Here is a 17,675-nt window from a genome sequence, read left to right on the forward strand (position 1 = left end):
GCTTAGATGGCCCAGGGCCATCTCCCAAAATCCTTAATGTCATGCACTTGGACTGTAGACCACTTGGAGTAAAATCCATGTGAAAATTGCTTCTCACTGTTCTCAGGTCAAATATGTATATTTGATTAAAAATGCGATTAATTTCGATTAATTAATTACAAAGCCTCTAATTAATTAGATTAATTGTTTTAATCGAGTCCCAGCTCTAGTTAGGACCTTTGCTGTCAAAGTATTTTTAGATTTTCTAATTCAGAACCATATTGAAGACCAGTCAGACTTTATTGAAAAAGAAACTTTATTATGATCTCATTATTCATCCGTTTTCCATAAAAGTGCATCATCGCTGATTTCACAATAAGCAAAACTCACATAGTAAAATGAGGACAGCAGTGAGAGAGAGAGAGAAAGACACAAGTCAACCAAGCTATACACTTCGAAAGGTACATTCATCGTGGACAGAGAGAGAGAGGAGGCTTGTTTTTTCGGTCAGGGGGGTGAGAGGTCATTTGTATAAAACTGGTGTAGTGAGTGAGAGAGAGAGTGAAAGGGAAAAGAGAGGACTATGTCTTGGCTCAAGTTGTTCCTTAATTAAGAGAAGGGATGTAGGAAGTTGTCTGATTCTCCATTTAAGCCTTGACCATGGAGGCGAACTCTGCAGGAAGACAAAGAAAGAAAGAGGTTATTTCAAGATCTCTTTTGATATATTTAAAGCTTCTTAATTTGGTTTTATTTCCAGATAACATTCCCATTTTTCTTCTCACCATCGATTCCAATCATGCCATCACCATCGATGTCACCAGCCTTCAGGAAAGCCTTGGTCTCAGCATCAGTCAGAGCTCTGGCACTGGCAGAGAAGTTCTGCAGGAACAGCCTGGAGAGGAAGAGAGACACTCAGTAAATAACGCATCCAGATATAGATGGAAAAGATATTTAAATATTTATTCTGCATGATCATGATTGGTTTTGAGAGTTTGTAGATGTCAGAAAATCTCATTCAATTATTCTCATTGTATTTCTTTCAGGATAAGTTAAGTAAGTTAAGTATGAGGTAGAGTTGAGATAGTGGTAAGTTAACTCTAAAGTAGAGTTGAGATAGTGGTAAGTTAAGTATGGAGTAGAGTTGAGATAGTAGTAAGTTAATTATGAGGTAGAGTTGAGATAGTGGTAAGTTAAGTATGAAATAGAGTTGAGATAGTAGTAAGTTAAGTATGAAGTAGAGTTGAGATAGTAGTAAGTTAAGTATGAAGTAGAGTTGAGATAGTGGTAAGTTAAGTATGAAGTAGAGTTGAGATAGTAGTAAGTTAATTATGAGGTAGAGTTGAGATAGTGGTAAGTTAAGTATGAAATAGAGTTGAGATAGTAGTAAGTTAAGTATGAAGTAGAGTTGAGATAGTAGTAAGTTAAGTATGAAGTAGAGTTGAGATAGTGGTAAGTTAAGTATGGAGTAGAGTTGAGATAGTAGTAAGTTAAGTATGGAGTAGAGTTGAGATAGTGGTAAGTTAAGTATGGAGTAGAGTTGAGATAGTAGTAAGTTAAGTATGAAGTAGAGTTGAGATAGTGGTAAGTTAAGTGTGGAGTTGAGATAGTAGTAAGTTAAGTATGGAGTAGAGTTGAGATAGTAGTAAGTTAAGTGTGGAGTAGAGTTGAGATAGTGGTAAGTTAAGTATGGAGTTGAGTTGAGATAGTAGTAAGTTAAGTGTGGAGTAGAGTTGAGATAGTAGTAAGTTAAGTATGAAGTAGAGTTGAGATAGTAGTAAGTTAAGTATGAAGTAGAGTTGAGATAGTAGTAAGTTAAGATAGTAGTAAGTTAAGTATGAAGTAGAGTTGAGATAGTAGTAAGTTAAGTATGAGGTAGAGTTGAGATAGTAGTAAGTTAAGTATGGAGTAGAGTTGAGATAGTAGTAAGTTAAGTGTGGAGTAGAGTTGAGATAGTGGTAAGTTAAGTATGGAGTTGAGATAGTAGTAAGTTAAGTATGAAGTAGAGTTGAGATAGTGGTAAGTTACGTATGGAGTTGAGTTGAGATAGTAGTAAGTTAAGTATGGAGTAGAGTTGAGATAGTAGTAAGTTAAGTATGAAGTAGAGTTGAGATAGTAGTAAGTTAAGTGTGAAGTAGAGTTGAGATAGTAGTAAGTTAAGATAGTAGTAAGTTAAGTATGAAGTAGAGTTGAGATAGTAGTAAGTTAAGTATGAAGTAGAGTTGAGATAGTAGTAAGTTAAGTATGAAGTAGAGTTGAGATAGTAGTAAGTTAAGTATGAAGTAGAGTTGAGATAGTAGTAAGTTAAGATAGTAGTAAGTTAAGTATGAGGTAGAGTTGAGATAGTAGTAAGTTAAGTATGAGGTAGAGTTGAGATAGTAGTAAGTTAAGTATGAAGTAGAGTTGAGATAGTAGTAAGTTAAGTATGAAGTAGAGTTGAGATAGTAGTAAGTTAAGTATGAAGTAGAGTTGAGATAGTAGTAAGTTAAGATAGTAGTAAGTTAAGTATGAGGTAGAGTTGAGATAGTAGTAAGTTAAGTATGAGGTAGAGTTGAGATAGTAGTAAGTTAAGTATGGAGTAGAGTTGAGATAGTAGTAAGTTAAGTGTGGAGTAGAGTTGAGATAGTGGTAAGTTAAGTATGAAGTAGAGTTGAGATAGTAGTAAGTTAAGTATGAAGTAGAGTTGAGATAGTAGTAAGTTAAGTGTGGAGTAGAGTTGAGATAGTGGTAAGTTAAGTATGAAGTAGAGTTGAGATAGTAGTAAGTTAAGTGTGGAGTAGAGTTGAGATAGTGGTAAGTTAAGTATGGAGTTGAGATAGTAGTAAGTTAAGTATGGAGTAGAGTTGAGATAGTGGTAAGTTAAGTATGGAGTTGAGATAGTAGTAAGTTAAGTGTGGAGTAGAGTTGAGATAGTGGTAAGTTAAGTATGAAGTAGAGTTGAGATAGTAGTAAGTTAAGTGTGGAGTAGAGTTGAGATAGTGGTAAGTTAAGTATGGAGTTGAGATAGTAGTAAGTTAAGTATGGAGTAGAGTTGAGATAGTAGTAAGTTAAGTGTGGAGTAGAGTTGAGATAGTGGTAAGTTAAGATAGTAGTAAGTTAAGTATGAAGTAGAGTTGAGATAGTAGTAAGTTAAGTATGGAGTTGAGATAGTAGTAAGTTAAGTATGGGGTTGAGATAGTAGTAAGTTAAGTGTGGAGTAGAGTTGAGATAGTAGTAAGTTAAGTATGAAGTAGAATTGAGATAGTAGTAAGTTAAGTATGGAGTAGAGTTGAGATAGTAGTAAGTTAAGTATGAAGTAGAGTTGAGATAGTAGTAAGTTAAGTGTGAAGTAGAGTTGAGATAGTAGTAAGTTAAGATAGTAGTAAGTTAAGTATGAAGTAGAGTTGAGATAGTAGTAAGTTAAGTATGGAGTAGAGTTGAGATAGTAGTAAGTTAAGTATGAAGTAGAGTTGAGATAGTAGTAAGTTAAGTATGGAGTAGAGTTGAGATAGTAGTAAGTTAAGTATGAAGTAGAGTTGAGATAGTAGTAAGTTAAGTGTGAAGTAGAGTTGAGATAGTAGTAAGTTAAGATAGTAGTAAGTTAAGTATGAAGTAGAGTTGAGATAGTAGTAAGTTAAGTATGGAGTAGAGTTGAGATAGTAGTAAGTTAAGTATGAAGTAGAGTTGAGATAGTAGTAAGTTAAGTATGAAGTAGAGTTGAGATAGTAGTAAGTTAAGTATGGAGTAGAGTTGAGATAGTAGTAAGTTAAGTATGAGGTAGAATTGAGATAGTGGTAAGTTAAGTGTGGAGTAGAGTTGAGATAGTAGTAAGTTAAGTGTGGAGTAGAGTTGAGATAGTAGTAAGTTAAGTATGAAGTAGAGTTGAGATAGTAGTAAGTTAAGTATGGAGTAGAGTTGAGATAGTAGTAAGTTAAGTATGGAGTAGAGTTGAGATAGTAGTAAGTTAAGTATGAGGTAGAATTGAGATAGTGGTAAGTTAAGTGTGGAGTAGAGTTGAGATAGTGGTAAGTTAAGTGTGGAGTAGAGTTGAGATAGTAAATTAAGTATGGAGTAGAGTTGAGATAGTGGTAAGTTAAGTATGGAGTAGAGTTGAGATAGTAGTAAGTTAAGTATGAGGTAGAATTGAGATAGTTTAGAGTTTCTTAAGTGAGGGTCTAAGAAGTGTTCTTACTTCAGCTCCTCCTCCTCAATGAAGCCACTCTGGTCCTGATCAATGACCCCGAAAGCTTTCTTGATGTCATCAGCGCTCTTGGCGGACAGGCCGACCTTAGCGAAGAATTCCTTGTGCTTGAAAGACTCAGCAGCTGTGAGGAGAAGATATGAGATCTGATGTTTTAGGAATTTCACACAGAAACCGAAGTGTGTTTTGTTCTGGTATCGTTTACAAGGTCTGGTGGTTTGTTCCTATTCTTCCCAAACCTCTGCCCTGACTGTCATTCAGCGTTTAAGAGGTTTTTCTGTACTGACACATGTTCAAATAAATGGTTGTATATGTTAAGAGTTCATTGGGTAAAGTAATATCGATAGCTCACTCAAAATTACCACTATTTATGAGTGTTCAAAATCCTATATCTCAATGAAATGTCCTGCATTCGACAATATTAGCATCAAAAAGCCCATTTGAGAGTAATATACAATATATAAAATTGGATTGTATATATATTAGATTGAATTGTGTATACTATTGCATGTTGCATCTGTAAAAGTAATTTAGCTGAGTATCTTAAGCTGTTATAATTCAGAAGGTGATATATATATTTTGTATCTATGATTGAAATCTGAGAGTAACTCATGTCATCAAAAAGTGTAAAGGAGTACAAAAATGCAGTTAATATAGTAAAGTAGAAGTAGTAAGTGCTTAAGTAGAGTTGAAGCACTTTAAAAATGTACTTAGTTACATTTCAAAGCTGCAAAAATGGCTTTTAAAGTCCCATTTGCTGTAATCTGGTAGTGTGATTCTGTGTTAGAAATGGTATTCTGCTGCAGGAAAGTCGGCATTAAATGAGTAAGAATACTGAAATATGACGAGTTGCCTGTTTTTGTGCACGAGTCGCTATCTGTCCTGAACAATGCTGTGTCATTTTCATGTGGTTTACCTTTGCAAGCTGCGAGGGCTGCAGTGATGTCAGCCTCCTTCAGGGTTCCTGCAAGTGCCATTTTTGTTTTTTACTGAGGGAGGAGAGCAGAGGACAAGTCATCAGTTGAGCTGCAGCGAATCAGACAGGGTTAAGCACTTTGAATCTTAGCATGTTAAACCCCCTCACTTCTACATTACAGCGGTCAAAGTTAAAAAGCTACATGTAAACTTATTTAATGGCATGCAGTATATCTTTTCTTTGTTGCTTTCTGTGAGTATTCCTCTCTGGCAGCCCCAAAATGATCAGAAAAAGGTAGTCCAATTTTCTCAAAATCAAAGCCCTCCAAGGCAAAATATCCTTTGGCTGCAATAGATTTTTTTTTCTCCATTTGGTTCATCAGTTAGTCCAAACTCTGAGCTTCTGATTCTGGCCCTTTCCTCGATTTTTAAATCCCATTGCTTGGAGTTGAAGCCCCTGAAGCTCTCTTTGCTTTCAGGCAGTAGATTTTTAAAGGTTTGCTGCTCCTCTTTGAAACTCACCTTGGGGATTATCTAGAGACTAGAGTGGATTCGTTCAGTTGAAGGAGATCACTGCAGTGAACCCTTCAGCCTCTCCTGCAAGCTTATATACCTTCACTCACCCGAAATATGATGCATAGGCTATGTAATTGACACTGTGTGCAAAGCAGTCAAAGCAGTCGGTCGAAAAATGTGTCCAGTAGACAGAGCTGATCTATTTATATGCACATAAATGAAGATGCTTAAATGGTAGTCGAAGTGTATGCCTATGCAAAAGAGCTTGATATTGCATAGGGCTATGAATATACGCTGCTGATTTGGGTGAAACGTACTCTGTATGTAGTTTTGATCGGTTTAACTGGCAGTATGGAGTGAAACATTTTGTAAACTTCTTATAATAAATGATCCGACAGTTATAGCAGGTTTTTATAGCATGAGTCAGTTCAGCTACTTATCAGATATGTTTAAAAATGACACTATTTTCACTTTTTTATCAGTATTTTAAGACACTTCTCATTATTATTCAAAGGCTTTTTATGAAACTCCAATGTGACTTTTACATTTAAAAATTAAACGGTGTGTATGGCCCTTTAAATGGCAGTTTAAAGGTTTGCTTCCCCATTTCAGCCAAAAAAGGCTTCTTAGTGGTTCCTTGATAAATAAAAAGGACTTTTAAAATACAATGTAGTTATTTCTGATTATTTAGATAATAAAAAATCACAAGTCATCCCATCATAATCACCTGGACAGTTGTGGTGAAAATGAGCCTGTGCGTAATTGGTATGCGTAAAATGTCTGCAATGGCTTCGCTGGCATGCCAGTGCCAGAACTATAGGTTACTTACGTAACCCCAGGCCTCAGAGTAACATGAAGTGAGATGTCTCACTATGGGATGCGCCTCATCACGGAGCAAACAGAAGCATCAATCTCATTACGCCAATCCTGATTGGCGGGTGATCTTGACGTCAGCGTCAGGGAATTCACCCCCTATAATTAGCTTGCGCTACGACGCATGCTTCATTCAAAATAAGCACCTCTTCTCGCTTCACCATAGCAAGGAGGGCCTTCTGGTGAGACATCTCACTTCATGTTACTCTGAGGACTGGGGTTACGTAAGTAACCTATAGTTCTCATTCATAACACTCCGTTCGATGTCTCACTATGGGAAATTGTAGCTCCCGTATTGTCAGACGAGCTTATCTCGAAAATCACCAAACCAACCAGAACTTAACAGGTGGAGCTCTGACTCAACCAGGTGCCCAGCACTGCTCGGGCCACACTGGGAGCAGAACGTCCAGCCTGTTAAGAGGCGGACAAAAGTGAGCGGCGAGGACCAGCTCGGGTGGGAGACATCCTGGACAGAGCCCAGGATGCAGCCAGATCCTGAGTCGAAAGAGCTCGCGGACCCGAGGGTGCCTGCGAACTCTGACTCGTATGGGCCCCAAAGCAATTGCTTCCACAAACCAGTGGGAGAGCCGTTGCTTAGTAACAGGCTTGCCCTTATAAGGGTTAGCCCAGGACACAAGGGGTTGGTCATTATGACGAAGCACCCTTGATCTGTCCCTGTACGTGCGTAAAGCACGGGCTAGACACGGCAAATCCGGCCGCTGTTCCCCGGAGGAATACAGTGGCGGGGAGGATGCCTCAATATCAAATGTGGTACCTGAACCAACCGCCTTAAGATAAAGGCAGGGTTGGGCTTCAACCACACTCTGTTTGCCCTGGGGCGAACTGAGTGCATGAAGGATGTACAGATAGTGCATGAGTGCCACTGGCTCGCTTGACAGCTGCCAGGGTCAGCTTCATGTCACACTGTATTCAGATTGTACCACTCACGGGCCAGGCCCATAGAGCCAGGCGCTCTGGGTGTGGGTGAAAGATCGACCCCCCCGCTTGGGACAGTATGTCCCTGCGTAGTGGGAGCTGCCATGGCTGCCGCACAGCAGCTGATATATCTCCGCTAGCCAGTACATAGCTGGCCAGTGTGGAGCTATCAGAATAAGTGTGTGGCGTTGCTCTCTCACTCTGGCCAGAGTTGGGGGTATCAGAGCCAGGGGTGGGAACGCGTACAGAAGGCCCGGGGGCCAATCGTGCGCGAGTGCATCCACGCCTAACGGTGCATTTAGATCGCGCATCGAAAAGAACAGCTGAAACTGAGCGTTGTCTTTTGATGCGAACAGATCCACCGCGGCTCTGCCATAACGCACCCACAGCTGGCTCACAATCCTTGGATGTAGAGTCCAGTCTGCATAAAGTGGTGCACATCTGGACAGTAGATCTGCCCCGAGGTTCATCACTCCCGGTACGTGCGTCGCTCTCAGAGAGAGGAGACGTCTACCGCTCCATAGGATCAGTTTGTGCGCCAGTGTGTGTAACTGGAGAGAACCCAAACCCCCTTGGCGGTTAATATACGATATTGTGGTCGTATTGTCTGTCCTCACGAGGACGTGATGTCCCCTGAGGAAAGGCAGAAAGCATTTTAGGGTGAGAAACACCGCTACAAGCTCCAGGTAATTTATGTGCGCCCGCTGGAGGTCTCTGCTCCAGAGACCCCTCACCGTGCGACCTTCATAAATACCTCCCCAACCTGTCAGACATGCGTCCGTGGTGACCACTTTCCGTGAAAGGACAGCACCCATAGGCACACCTCGTACTATAAAAGTCGGGTGCAGCCAGTGGCGCAGTGCCATTACGCATTTCACAGTAACCATCACTCACTTTAGTTTTAGGGCGGCCACCCAGCGCTGAAACTCCCTCATGTGTAAGCGTTCCAGTCGTACGACCAGGATGGCTGACGCCATGAGTCCCCAGCAATCGCAGGCATGATCTGAAGAGAACATGTTTGCGCAGCTGGAAAAGAGCGAGACAAGCTCGGAAAGCTTTCACTATTTCCGCTGACAAGCGGGCTGAAAAAGTCACCGAGTTCAGGTGTAAACCCAGGAAGAGTACAGTCTGCGCGGGGCACAACATGCTCTTCTCTGTGTTTATTATGAAACCCAGGTTGAGCAGGTGCTTTACGAGGACATTTGTCTGCGTAACAGCCTCCTGCTCCGACTGTGCGAGATGCAGCCAGTCGTCCAGGTAGGTCGCCAGGTGAATACCCTGTTGTCTTAACGAGGCTATCGCGGCTTCCGTACATCGTACCCATTGTTTTGCCCGTGGCCTGGACGGCGCAGCGTTGGACACGGAGACAAATGTCTGTGACCGCGGCCAACTCGTCCAGAACAGCCGGTCCAGGATTACTCGACATATCCTCACAGAGCTCCGCTTGGTATGTGGTTAGCAGTGAGGAAACGCTCAGAGCCCTGGCGGACAACGCTGCGGCTCTGTAGGACCGTTCAGTCATGGTCGACTGGAAACGGTTCACCTTCGCTGGCAGCGTGGGGTTCCTGCTTGGTGACGGGCCCATCCTCGGTAGGAGGTGGGCTGCCACCAGCAGTTCCATCGGCGGTATGCGGAGCAGGCCGAGCCTCTCCATACCGTCGCAGTCTAGGGAGGAGGCACCCTGGATTGGGGCCTTGTTGCTAAAGGGTCGGTCCCTCCACGAGACCGACACCTCATCCAACATCTCTGGGAAGACCGGGAGGAGTTGCCTCCTTGTCCTCGTTGCTTGGGGAGAATGTTTCCCCTCGTAACGGGACCTGGAGGTCTCCTTGGCCATTTCGGGCCACGGGATGTCTAGCCTGGATGCAGCGCGCTGACACGTGGCCTGCAGGTCCATGCTCAGACAGGGCAAAGCTGGTGTGCTATCGCCCGGGAGAGCAGCCATCGCTCCCGGCTTTGCCGTTTGAGCCGATGACATGAAGATATCTTCTTCTTGCTCATCCGAATCAGACAGGAGGGACTCAGAGGTGTCCTCTTCGTCCTTCATGTAGTCTAATTCCAGGACATCCTCCGCGGGCGAGACCATGGTGAGGTCTCGCCGGGAGCTCCAGCCTGGTGAGGCGTGGGGCTCCGTTCCCGCGTCTCTTGCCGCCACCGGGTCCCGGCCTGACACGGCGTGGGATCCCGGTTCCGCAGCTGCCGCTTTAGTGAGCCCCAGACCGAAACAGTGAGGGGCTCAGTCTCTGCGGCGGACGCCCCCGTGTCTTGATTGCCAAACGGCGAATCAGTGGACATGAGGGAGTCCTGTTCCAACAAGCTAGCTTGGTGTGCTAGCCGTCGGTGGAGGCTCTTTCGGGTTGTAGATAGCCTCCTGGGCGTGTTCCAGCCCGAGGCAGGACGAGCAGACCTGGTGTGAGTCTGTGCCTGCTATCTTCAACCCGCAGCCGCATGACCGAGCCTCCGAGTCCCTGACTCCTCTGGTGTGAGGGGGAGAGGCGTCCATCTTGTTCGCCTCGTGGCGTGGAGAGGACCCGCTCGTAACAGGTACGTCGTTGAGAGAAAAGTGTTACCAACCCATCCTTAATCCGGAGGAAAAGGGACGGTGTGGGTCCTTTGTTCTCAAAGAATATTGACTGGTGTGTCAATATACTTCTAATCCTTTTCTCCTCCGTGAGAGAGAAAAAGAAAAGCGTCCTCGCTACCGTGGTGTCGGTAGTAAGGGGAAGCTAGCTTGAAAAAATCAGACCTACCTTACTTTCCGGGGAAGAGAAGGGCGAGGTCGATTTCAATACTAACTGGCGTTAGTATTACCGTCTTCCTGCAAAGCAGAAGGAGTAGCCGGCGAGCGCCCGTCGACCGAAATGGTTATATTTGGGTCAACCTGATCTCACCAGAATGCGTGACTCCACCACGACGAATTTTTGTTCTCAAAAAACAGTGCATTGTGTGTAATACAACTGTGATTTTTATTACATTAGTTTGTTTTTAAGGAAGGCCAGAGCTTCAGCTGTGTCCAATAGATTGTTCCCTTTAGTTAACGGTTTTTAAAAGAACATTATATTCCTATTTGATCCTGTCCCCTTTATTGTATTACGGAGAGCAATGTGAGCGTCCATTCCCATTGGATAATGCAGGATTTTACACCCGGAAGTAAGCATTCTCTTTACTGTCGATTGATTTTACAGTGATATCTGCATTACTGATCAACTTAAAAACACCAGATTATCCTTGTTGATTACACAACATTGATTGGTTTAAATTGTGTACAATGCTTTTGTAATTTTCCCCTTCGATTCGGAGAAACAAATATTTGTTCAGTTTAGGATGGCCGAAGACACTACACTACCCAGAATCCTCAGCTATCGTTTGGGACTACACCATGTGCTTTGCTTGACAAACCCCGTGGTTTGTCCTCAAGCTCTGTGATTGGATGTTGGATGTTGAAGTTTATGCTGGAGGGCACACTATTCAAAACAGGAATCGAACGTCTCATACCCCCCCCCCCCCCCCTTAGGTCACAGGCTCCTCCAACAGTGCAACACAATAAAACAGATAAACAGAAAAAATAATGCAAGTCAATACAAAAAGAAAAATAGTAAAAAGTGAAATAGTGCAATAAGAGTCTATACAAGTGATTGGAATATGATATATTAGACAAATCATTTCTAAGTAGCAGCCAGATGAATGTTATGGATGTTATTTCAAAGTTCAGGTGTTTAATAGTCTTATGGCCTGTGGGATGAAGCTGTCCCTGAGTCTGGTGGTTTTAGTCCGGATGTAAGATAAGATAAGATGGTACTTTATTGATCCCAATTTGGGACATTGTTTTTGTTGCAGCAGCATAAAAGGCATTTTACAATAAAACAAAACCACAAATAAATAAGAATAGAAAGAAAAGAAAAGAAAATAGAAAATATACGTGTTGAAATAGAAAACATACATGTAGATATTATATATGCAAATATACATATTCAAAAATATGACAATGGAATATGGAATATCAAATATTGAACAGATTATATATGTGTACAATGTACAGCGAGGTTGTATTAGAGAAACTATGGAGCAGATGATTTATTGTATAGAGTTATTGCAGTGGGCAGGAATGTGTTCCTGTATCGGTCCTTGTGACAGCGGAGCTGCAGCAGTCTGTTGGAGAAGGAGCTCCGTTGACTGTCCAGCTGCAGGTGGAGAGGATGGGTGGGTTATCCATCATGGACAACAGCCTGTTCAGTGTCCTCCTCTCCACCACAGCTTCAAAGGGGTCCAGCTTGATGCCGATGACAGACCCAGCTTTCCTGATCAGTTTATTGATCCTGCTGGTGTCACCGGCTCTGATGCTGCCCCCCCCAGCAGACCGCAGCAAAGAAGAGTGCACTGGCCACAACAGACTAGAAGATCTCCAGCATCTTGCTGCACACGTGGAAGGATCTCAGCTTCCTCAGAAAATAGAGTCTGCTCATCCCCTTCTTGTACACAGCGTCAGTGTTGATCCTCCAGTTCAGCCCATAAGTGCACTCCCAGGTGCTATAGTCCTCCACAACAGCCACATCCTCTCCTAGAATGCGGCTGTTGTGCCAGACGGCAGCAGACAGAACAGTTTGTGGCTGGAGTGATGGGGGTCTTTTATAATCCTGAGGGTTTCTTTAAGGTTAACCTGGTGTTTTTACTCCACTACATTTATTTTAGTTACTTTACAGATTCTGATTAATGATGTGAAATATAAACAACCCTTAAAGCAGACTTTAGTTACACCTGAGTAAAATTCAGGGAAGGTGATTGTCAAGTGCCAACAATCAGGAGAGATATTTGATTGGAGGACTGGCTTATCTAAAGCCAGTTGAGTAGCACTTGAAATGTTTGGCTCTATGAAGCCTGATGTACTTATATGATTCTGTTTTCTTCAAGGTTGTGTTTTGTTGGTCGAACGCACTTATTGTAAGTCGCTTTGGATAAAAGCGTCAGCTAAATGCAATGTAATGTAATGTAATGATTGTTGGTGCTTGAGAAGACTAAATATGTATCTGCAGATCCCTATAAAGTATATACATTACTCGTTATTCTCTACAAAACTGTATATAATTGCTATTTTGGACATCCCTTTTCAAGATTTCAATATTACTCTAAACGTGTAATAACGTGCTTTAACCAGTAGGTGGTTTGGGTTAAAAAGCTGTCAAGTTTACAGTGTTAACAAAATAAAATATACTGCTGTTTCTGGTTTAGTTTACGACGGATATATTTAGTTATTGTTTTGATATTTGTAACACAAAAGCGATGTAAAAACCCCACAGCAACACAGAAAAGATGGTCTTAACATGACCCAGTCGTCTAGTAGTTAATAAAAAACAATAATATCAAAACAAATGATTACTACTAACTTTATTGTGAAATTAAAACAGAACGGTAAAAGAATAGTTTCCGGTCTATTCTGAGCCCGATCTCTGTAGATAAATACAAATAAAGAGCTACGATAGATGTGTAATATTTAATGCAGCCAAACCATTTATTACAATGCATTCATGTGATGAATTTCAAAGAGTAAAGCAAGCACTGCTGAATAAAGTAGGATTTATCTTTTACGAAACGATTTTTTTCATATGGAATGCAGTTGGAGGTCAACCAATTACAGAGCTTGAGGCAACGCGGAACAATAGCTGAGGATTCTGGGTAGTGTAGTGTCTTCGGCCATCCTAAACTGAACAAATATTTGTTTCTCCGAATCGAAGGGGAAAATTACAAAAGCATTGTACACAATTTAAACCAATCAATGTTGTGTAATCAACAAGGATAATCTGGTGTTTTTGAGTCGATGAGTAATGCAGATATCACTGTAAAATCAATCGACAGTACAGAGAATGCTTACTTCCGGGTGTAAAATCCTGCGTTATCCAATGGGAATGGACGCTCACATTGCTCTCCGTAATACAATAAAGGGGACATGATCAAATCGGAATATAATGTTCTTTTAAAAAACGTTAACTAAAGGGAACAATCTATTGGACACAGCTGAAGCTCTGGCCTTCCTTAAAAACTAACTAATGTAATAAAAATCACAGTTGTATTACACACAATGCACTGTTTTTTTAGAACAAAAAAAAAATCGTAACTAATGCACCATAATACATTCTGACGAGAAATAAAAATTATTATGAATACAAATAAAATAAAAGAAGCCTCCCGTGAGTTACTACAAGCTATAAAGTAGATTTTAAAAACGTTTTATAGAATAAAAGCTCACTGCAGGACGTTGTAGAAATGCGTGTGTGCACCACGACAAAGGAGCCTCATTCACTTTACATTGGGGTTGTTTGCGTGGTGCCGACACGTAAATGTAACAAAGTTCGTGACTCCACCACGCAATGCGGTGTTAAGGAGTCGTGGTGGAGTCACGCATTCTGGTGAGATCAGGTTGATTTGGGTTCAGTCTGTGGACCGTTAAGCTTGTCCTGACGCTGACGTCAAGATCACCGGCCAATCAGGATTGGTGTAATGAGATTGATGCTTCTGTTTGCTCCGCGATGAGGCGCATCCCATAGTGAGAAATTGAACGGAGTGTTATGAATGAGAACTGTCTGGTTGTTGCGATTTCTTGTCGCAGCCAAATGTATATGTGGTGACATAAGGGGGAAAAATGATATTTGTTTTTATTTGTTTTGGGTTTTTACATTTTTTTATGCAGATCCAATGACTCTCTTTGCTCTGACGCGTTTGGCTCAACGTAATATATGAAGTTGCAGGAAGTTACCGTGCACAGTTTAGCGTTTCAGTCACAATAAGGAGACTTATGCAAAGTCTAATGAACGTTTTACTAGTGTAAACTCTGTATTCGCCAGAGGGTGTAAATGGAGACCCCAACAGGGGAGGGGCTGTGATTGGATAGCACGTCATTGAATTTATTCGCACATATAATCATAATCTGCTTACATGCGGCTGAGCAGCGACAGCCAAGTTTTATTTTAGGAGCTCTTACAGCCATTCAGTCCATTTCTCATTATGGTGATGAAACTATTTGTGATGCTATTTTGGGAAACATCAACAACTGATATCGTGGGCATCATCATCATCATCATCATCATCATCATCATCATCATCATCATCATCATCATCTCATTGCATCACAGGGCGGTTGCAGAGGGTCTTTCCATGCCCATATTTGATCTCATGACGGAGGCAGGCTGTTGTTTGTCTATTAAACATGAGGTGGCGGTGTTGAGATGTGACCACTTATAGAGATGATATTAAAATATAAGCAGATTTTAGTTTTTTTGTATCAAACCTGTACTATAAACGTTTAAACCAGGGGTGTCCAAACTACGGCCCGGGGGCCAAATGCGGCCCGCGGACCATTTTTAATCGGCCCTCAGCTAATTCTGAAAGTATAATGGAATATGGCCCACAAATTAAACTTGTGCTTGTCTTGTATTGTACTTCTTAAATATATATGTAAACATTACACTGTATTCATGTGTTAATAAGCCCACTTTTTAAATAAATCCAGTCAATTACATCTGAAAACATTTCATAACAAATCTAACTTGATAAGAAAAACCCCAATAACTTATTTGTATAACAAGCGTCAAATATACCCTTCACATTTCCCCTAATAATAAGCGATCTGAGGCCCCTGTTTTAAGGACTGAGTCGCCAACATAATGAAACCCTATGGAGAGCTGTGAAGAAGGCTGTTTTGTTTCTTAAAGCATTTTCAAGTAACAACCTACATTAGATTGATTTTGCTGACTTAAAACGTAACTTATGAGGCAAAATACCTCTAGGGAGTGGCCCATCCTTCGTATATTTTTCTGTATGTGGCCCTCGGTGAAAAACGTGTGGACACCCCTGGTTTAAACTGATCTCTTTGAAAGTGTATCCAACCTCCACTTCCTTTACTCCAGTGGCTTCTGATGTGGGATTTCTCAGAAGCTTCTGACTGAAATACAGTTTCTATTTCAAATGTTCAGCAGGGAAACTCTGTCGTCTTTAAAATCTGCTGTGGTCAAGTGAGGTCTCTCACCTCAACCGACTCTGCCACAGATACTGCAACTATTCGTGCCCTTCTTCAATATCAGGTTTAAATTACACACATCTCACAGCGGGGAAGAAACCCATCAAGCAGGGAAATCCAGCAGGTCTGTAATTTGAGACTGTGAGAATGTACATTTGTGAGAAAAATATTTCAAAAAATAGAAATTGTGAAATATTTAGAACTCTTAATCTTACTCTCCCTATACCGAGCATCCAGGACTGCACCTTTAATGCTTCAATCTGCAGTAAATACAAATGTTTCCCTTCTTTGTGAACTAATTAATGAGTTAAGAGGTTTCTCTGGTGCTCTACCTGCTGCAGCATAAATAGCAGTGACCTACTTTCACTGCCGTGTGACAGAAAGTAGCAATTAAATTTGGCTCATTGACAGAAGTCTAGCTAAAGATTGGCACTGAACACCGGGTCACTGCAGGCCGAGGCTCTGCCAGACGCTTCCCATTGCAGAGCGTCTTTTCCAGCTGTGCCCACGAGCTGCAGCTCACACCAATAACATGCCAGGTCAGTGGAGCCATACAGCTGAACCGTCGAGATGCCATTTCCTCCAGAGAGTAAGAATCTTCTTCTTTTCTAGGCTGCATTGAACTGATTCTCATCTTGTGATTGCTATGTATGTTTATGTATTCTTATATATACTTTTGTATTGTATGCAACTTGTGAACTTGATTTTGAACAGTGCTAGATAAATAAAGTTTATTATTACTGAATAGCTTTCCTGGAAATGCAAAGTATCTTCAAAAAAAGCACAAATGCTGTTATTCTTCATCTGTACTTACTGTACGTGCAATTTCAAGGTACATGTAGTGTTTCCATTATACAATTAACTACAAATAAGCATCTGTTTTTCAGCCCTGTCGTGTTTGAAAGTGGTCAAAACGACCTCCACCTCGTTCATCTTAAAGATACTGAAGCTTATATGTTAATGCATCAATAATATATAACTGACTCAGCTTTTAAGCATGATGGTTTTTGTTGTTGTTCTTTTAAGAATGATTTGTTGCTAACACTTTGCAATTTTACTTATTTCAATTGCAGGACTTCAAATGTACATGCAGCGTTTTATATTGTTGTATTACTCAATACAAGGTAAATAATAATTAATTGATGAAAACATTATGAATTAATAACATAAAATAGACAGATTGTGTTTTGAGCTTATACATTTTAAATTGTTTCAAGGGTCATGATCCATGATCCAAATTGAACTGGATTTATGGTGGAGAACAATCACTTAGTTGTCATCGTTTATCCAAAATAAGTATTTCAAAGACAATAGGTGAAATGTTGCTGAAGTGTAAACACATAAGTCGCACCAAATGACCCCATCTACGGTGTCAAATTGAAGGGAAATCTGCTCGTGACGTTAATTGGAGAAACCAAAGCCTGCCTGGACAGACGTAACCCTGCAGAGCTCAATATAACATCACAACAACACAACAACAACAACACACAAGAGGATGTGCATCTCGCTGCGTATGAGCAGGAAAAAACACTCTGAAACGCTTCAGAGAGAAACATTATATTTATTTGTTCACATTTCTGGCAGGGAAAGACACATAGCAGAAAGGCAGCATTTAATTCATTTTCATTTCTTTATCGCATTACTTTCCGTTCCAACTACAACACACACGGTCCCTGGATGACTCCTTATTGTTTACTCAAGATAACAAACAATATTAAATAAAGAGAGCGCCCTGCGATTATCACCATGACACAAATCATAGGGGTGACGTATGATTTATGAGGACTTGACCAGCGCGGAAAACTCTGGAAAGAGAAGAAAGACAGAGTTTTAGGCATTTCTTTATTCTGTTCTTTCACATTCAGTATGTATTACTTCTGATATTTCATTAAACTACAAACATGTTAAAGTAAATTGACACTGATTGATATAACTGCACTTAAGTTACTTTAGTATTTCCCATCAGCAAAAACACGTGGGTTTGCTATCCTGGCTCCAAGATGGTGGAATGAGCTCCCATTGACATCAGGACAGCAGATAGCTTACACACCTTCCGGCGCAGACTGAAAACTCATCTCTTTCGACTCCACTTCGAGCGATAGAACTATTAACAAAGCACTTATATACTAATAAAGGGCTGGCTTATCTAAAGCCAGTTGAGTAGCACTTGAAATGTTTTTGCTCTTTGAAGCCTGATGTACTTATATGATTCTGTTTTCTTCAAGTTTGTATTTTGTTGGTCGAATGCACTTACTGTAAGTCGCTTTGGAT

At 41.1% G+C, this 17,675-nt stretch overlaps 2 protein-coding genes across 2 annotated transcripts in view; both read right to left on the reverse strand.

Moving 5' to 3' along the window:
• Positions 1–277: 277 nt before the first annotated feature.
• Positions 278–5,698, reverse strand: pvalb3 (parvalbumin 3). Its single transcript, XM_034108063.2, has 5 exons — positions 5,594–5,698; positions 5,073–5,145; positions 4,148–4,280; positions 762–871; positions 278–652 (listed from the first exon to the last, which is right to left on the reverse strand). The coding sequence occupies exons 2-5, from the start codon at positions 5,131–5,133 to the stop codon at positions 627–629; spliced, it is 330 nt and encodes a 109-aa protein (XP_033963954.1). The 5' UTR covers positions 5,134–5,145; positions 5,594–5,698; the 3' UTR covers positions 278–626.
• Positions 5,699–15,973: 10,275 nt separating this feature from the next.
• LOC117465023 (parvalbumin, thymic-like) overlaps positions 15,974–17,675 on the reverse strand; it is a 3,388-nt gene continuing 1,686 nt past the window's right edge. Inside the window, exon 4 of the mRNA XM_034107860.2 lies at positions 15,974–17,209. Within this exon, the coding sequence (XP_033963751.1) occupies positions 17,181–17,209 (29 nt within the window). The 3' untranslated portion in view covers positions 15,974–17,180. The remainder of the gene's footprint in view (positions 17,210–17,675) is intronic.

Source organism: Pseudochaenichthys georgianus, chromosome 19, assembly GCF_902827115.2.
Source record: "Pseudochaenichthys georgianus chromosome 19, fPseGeo1.2, whole genome shotgun sequence".
Taxonomy (NCBI): domain Eukaryota; kingdom Metazoa; phylum Chordata; class Actinopteri; order Perciformes; family Channichthyidae; genus Pseudochaenichthys; species Pseudochaenichthys georgianus.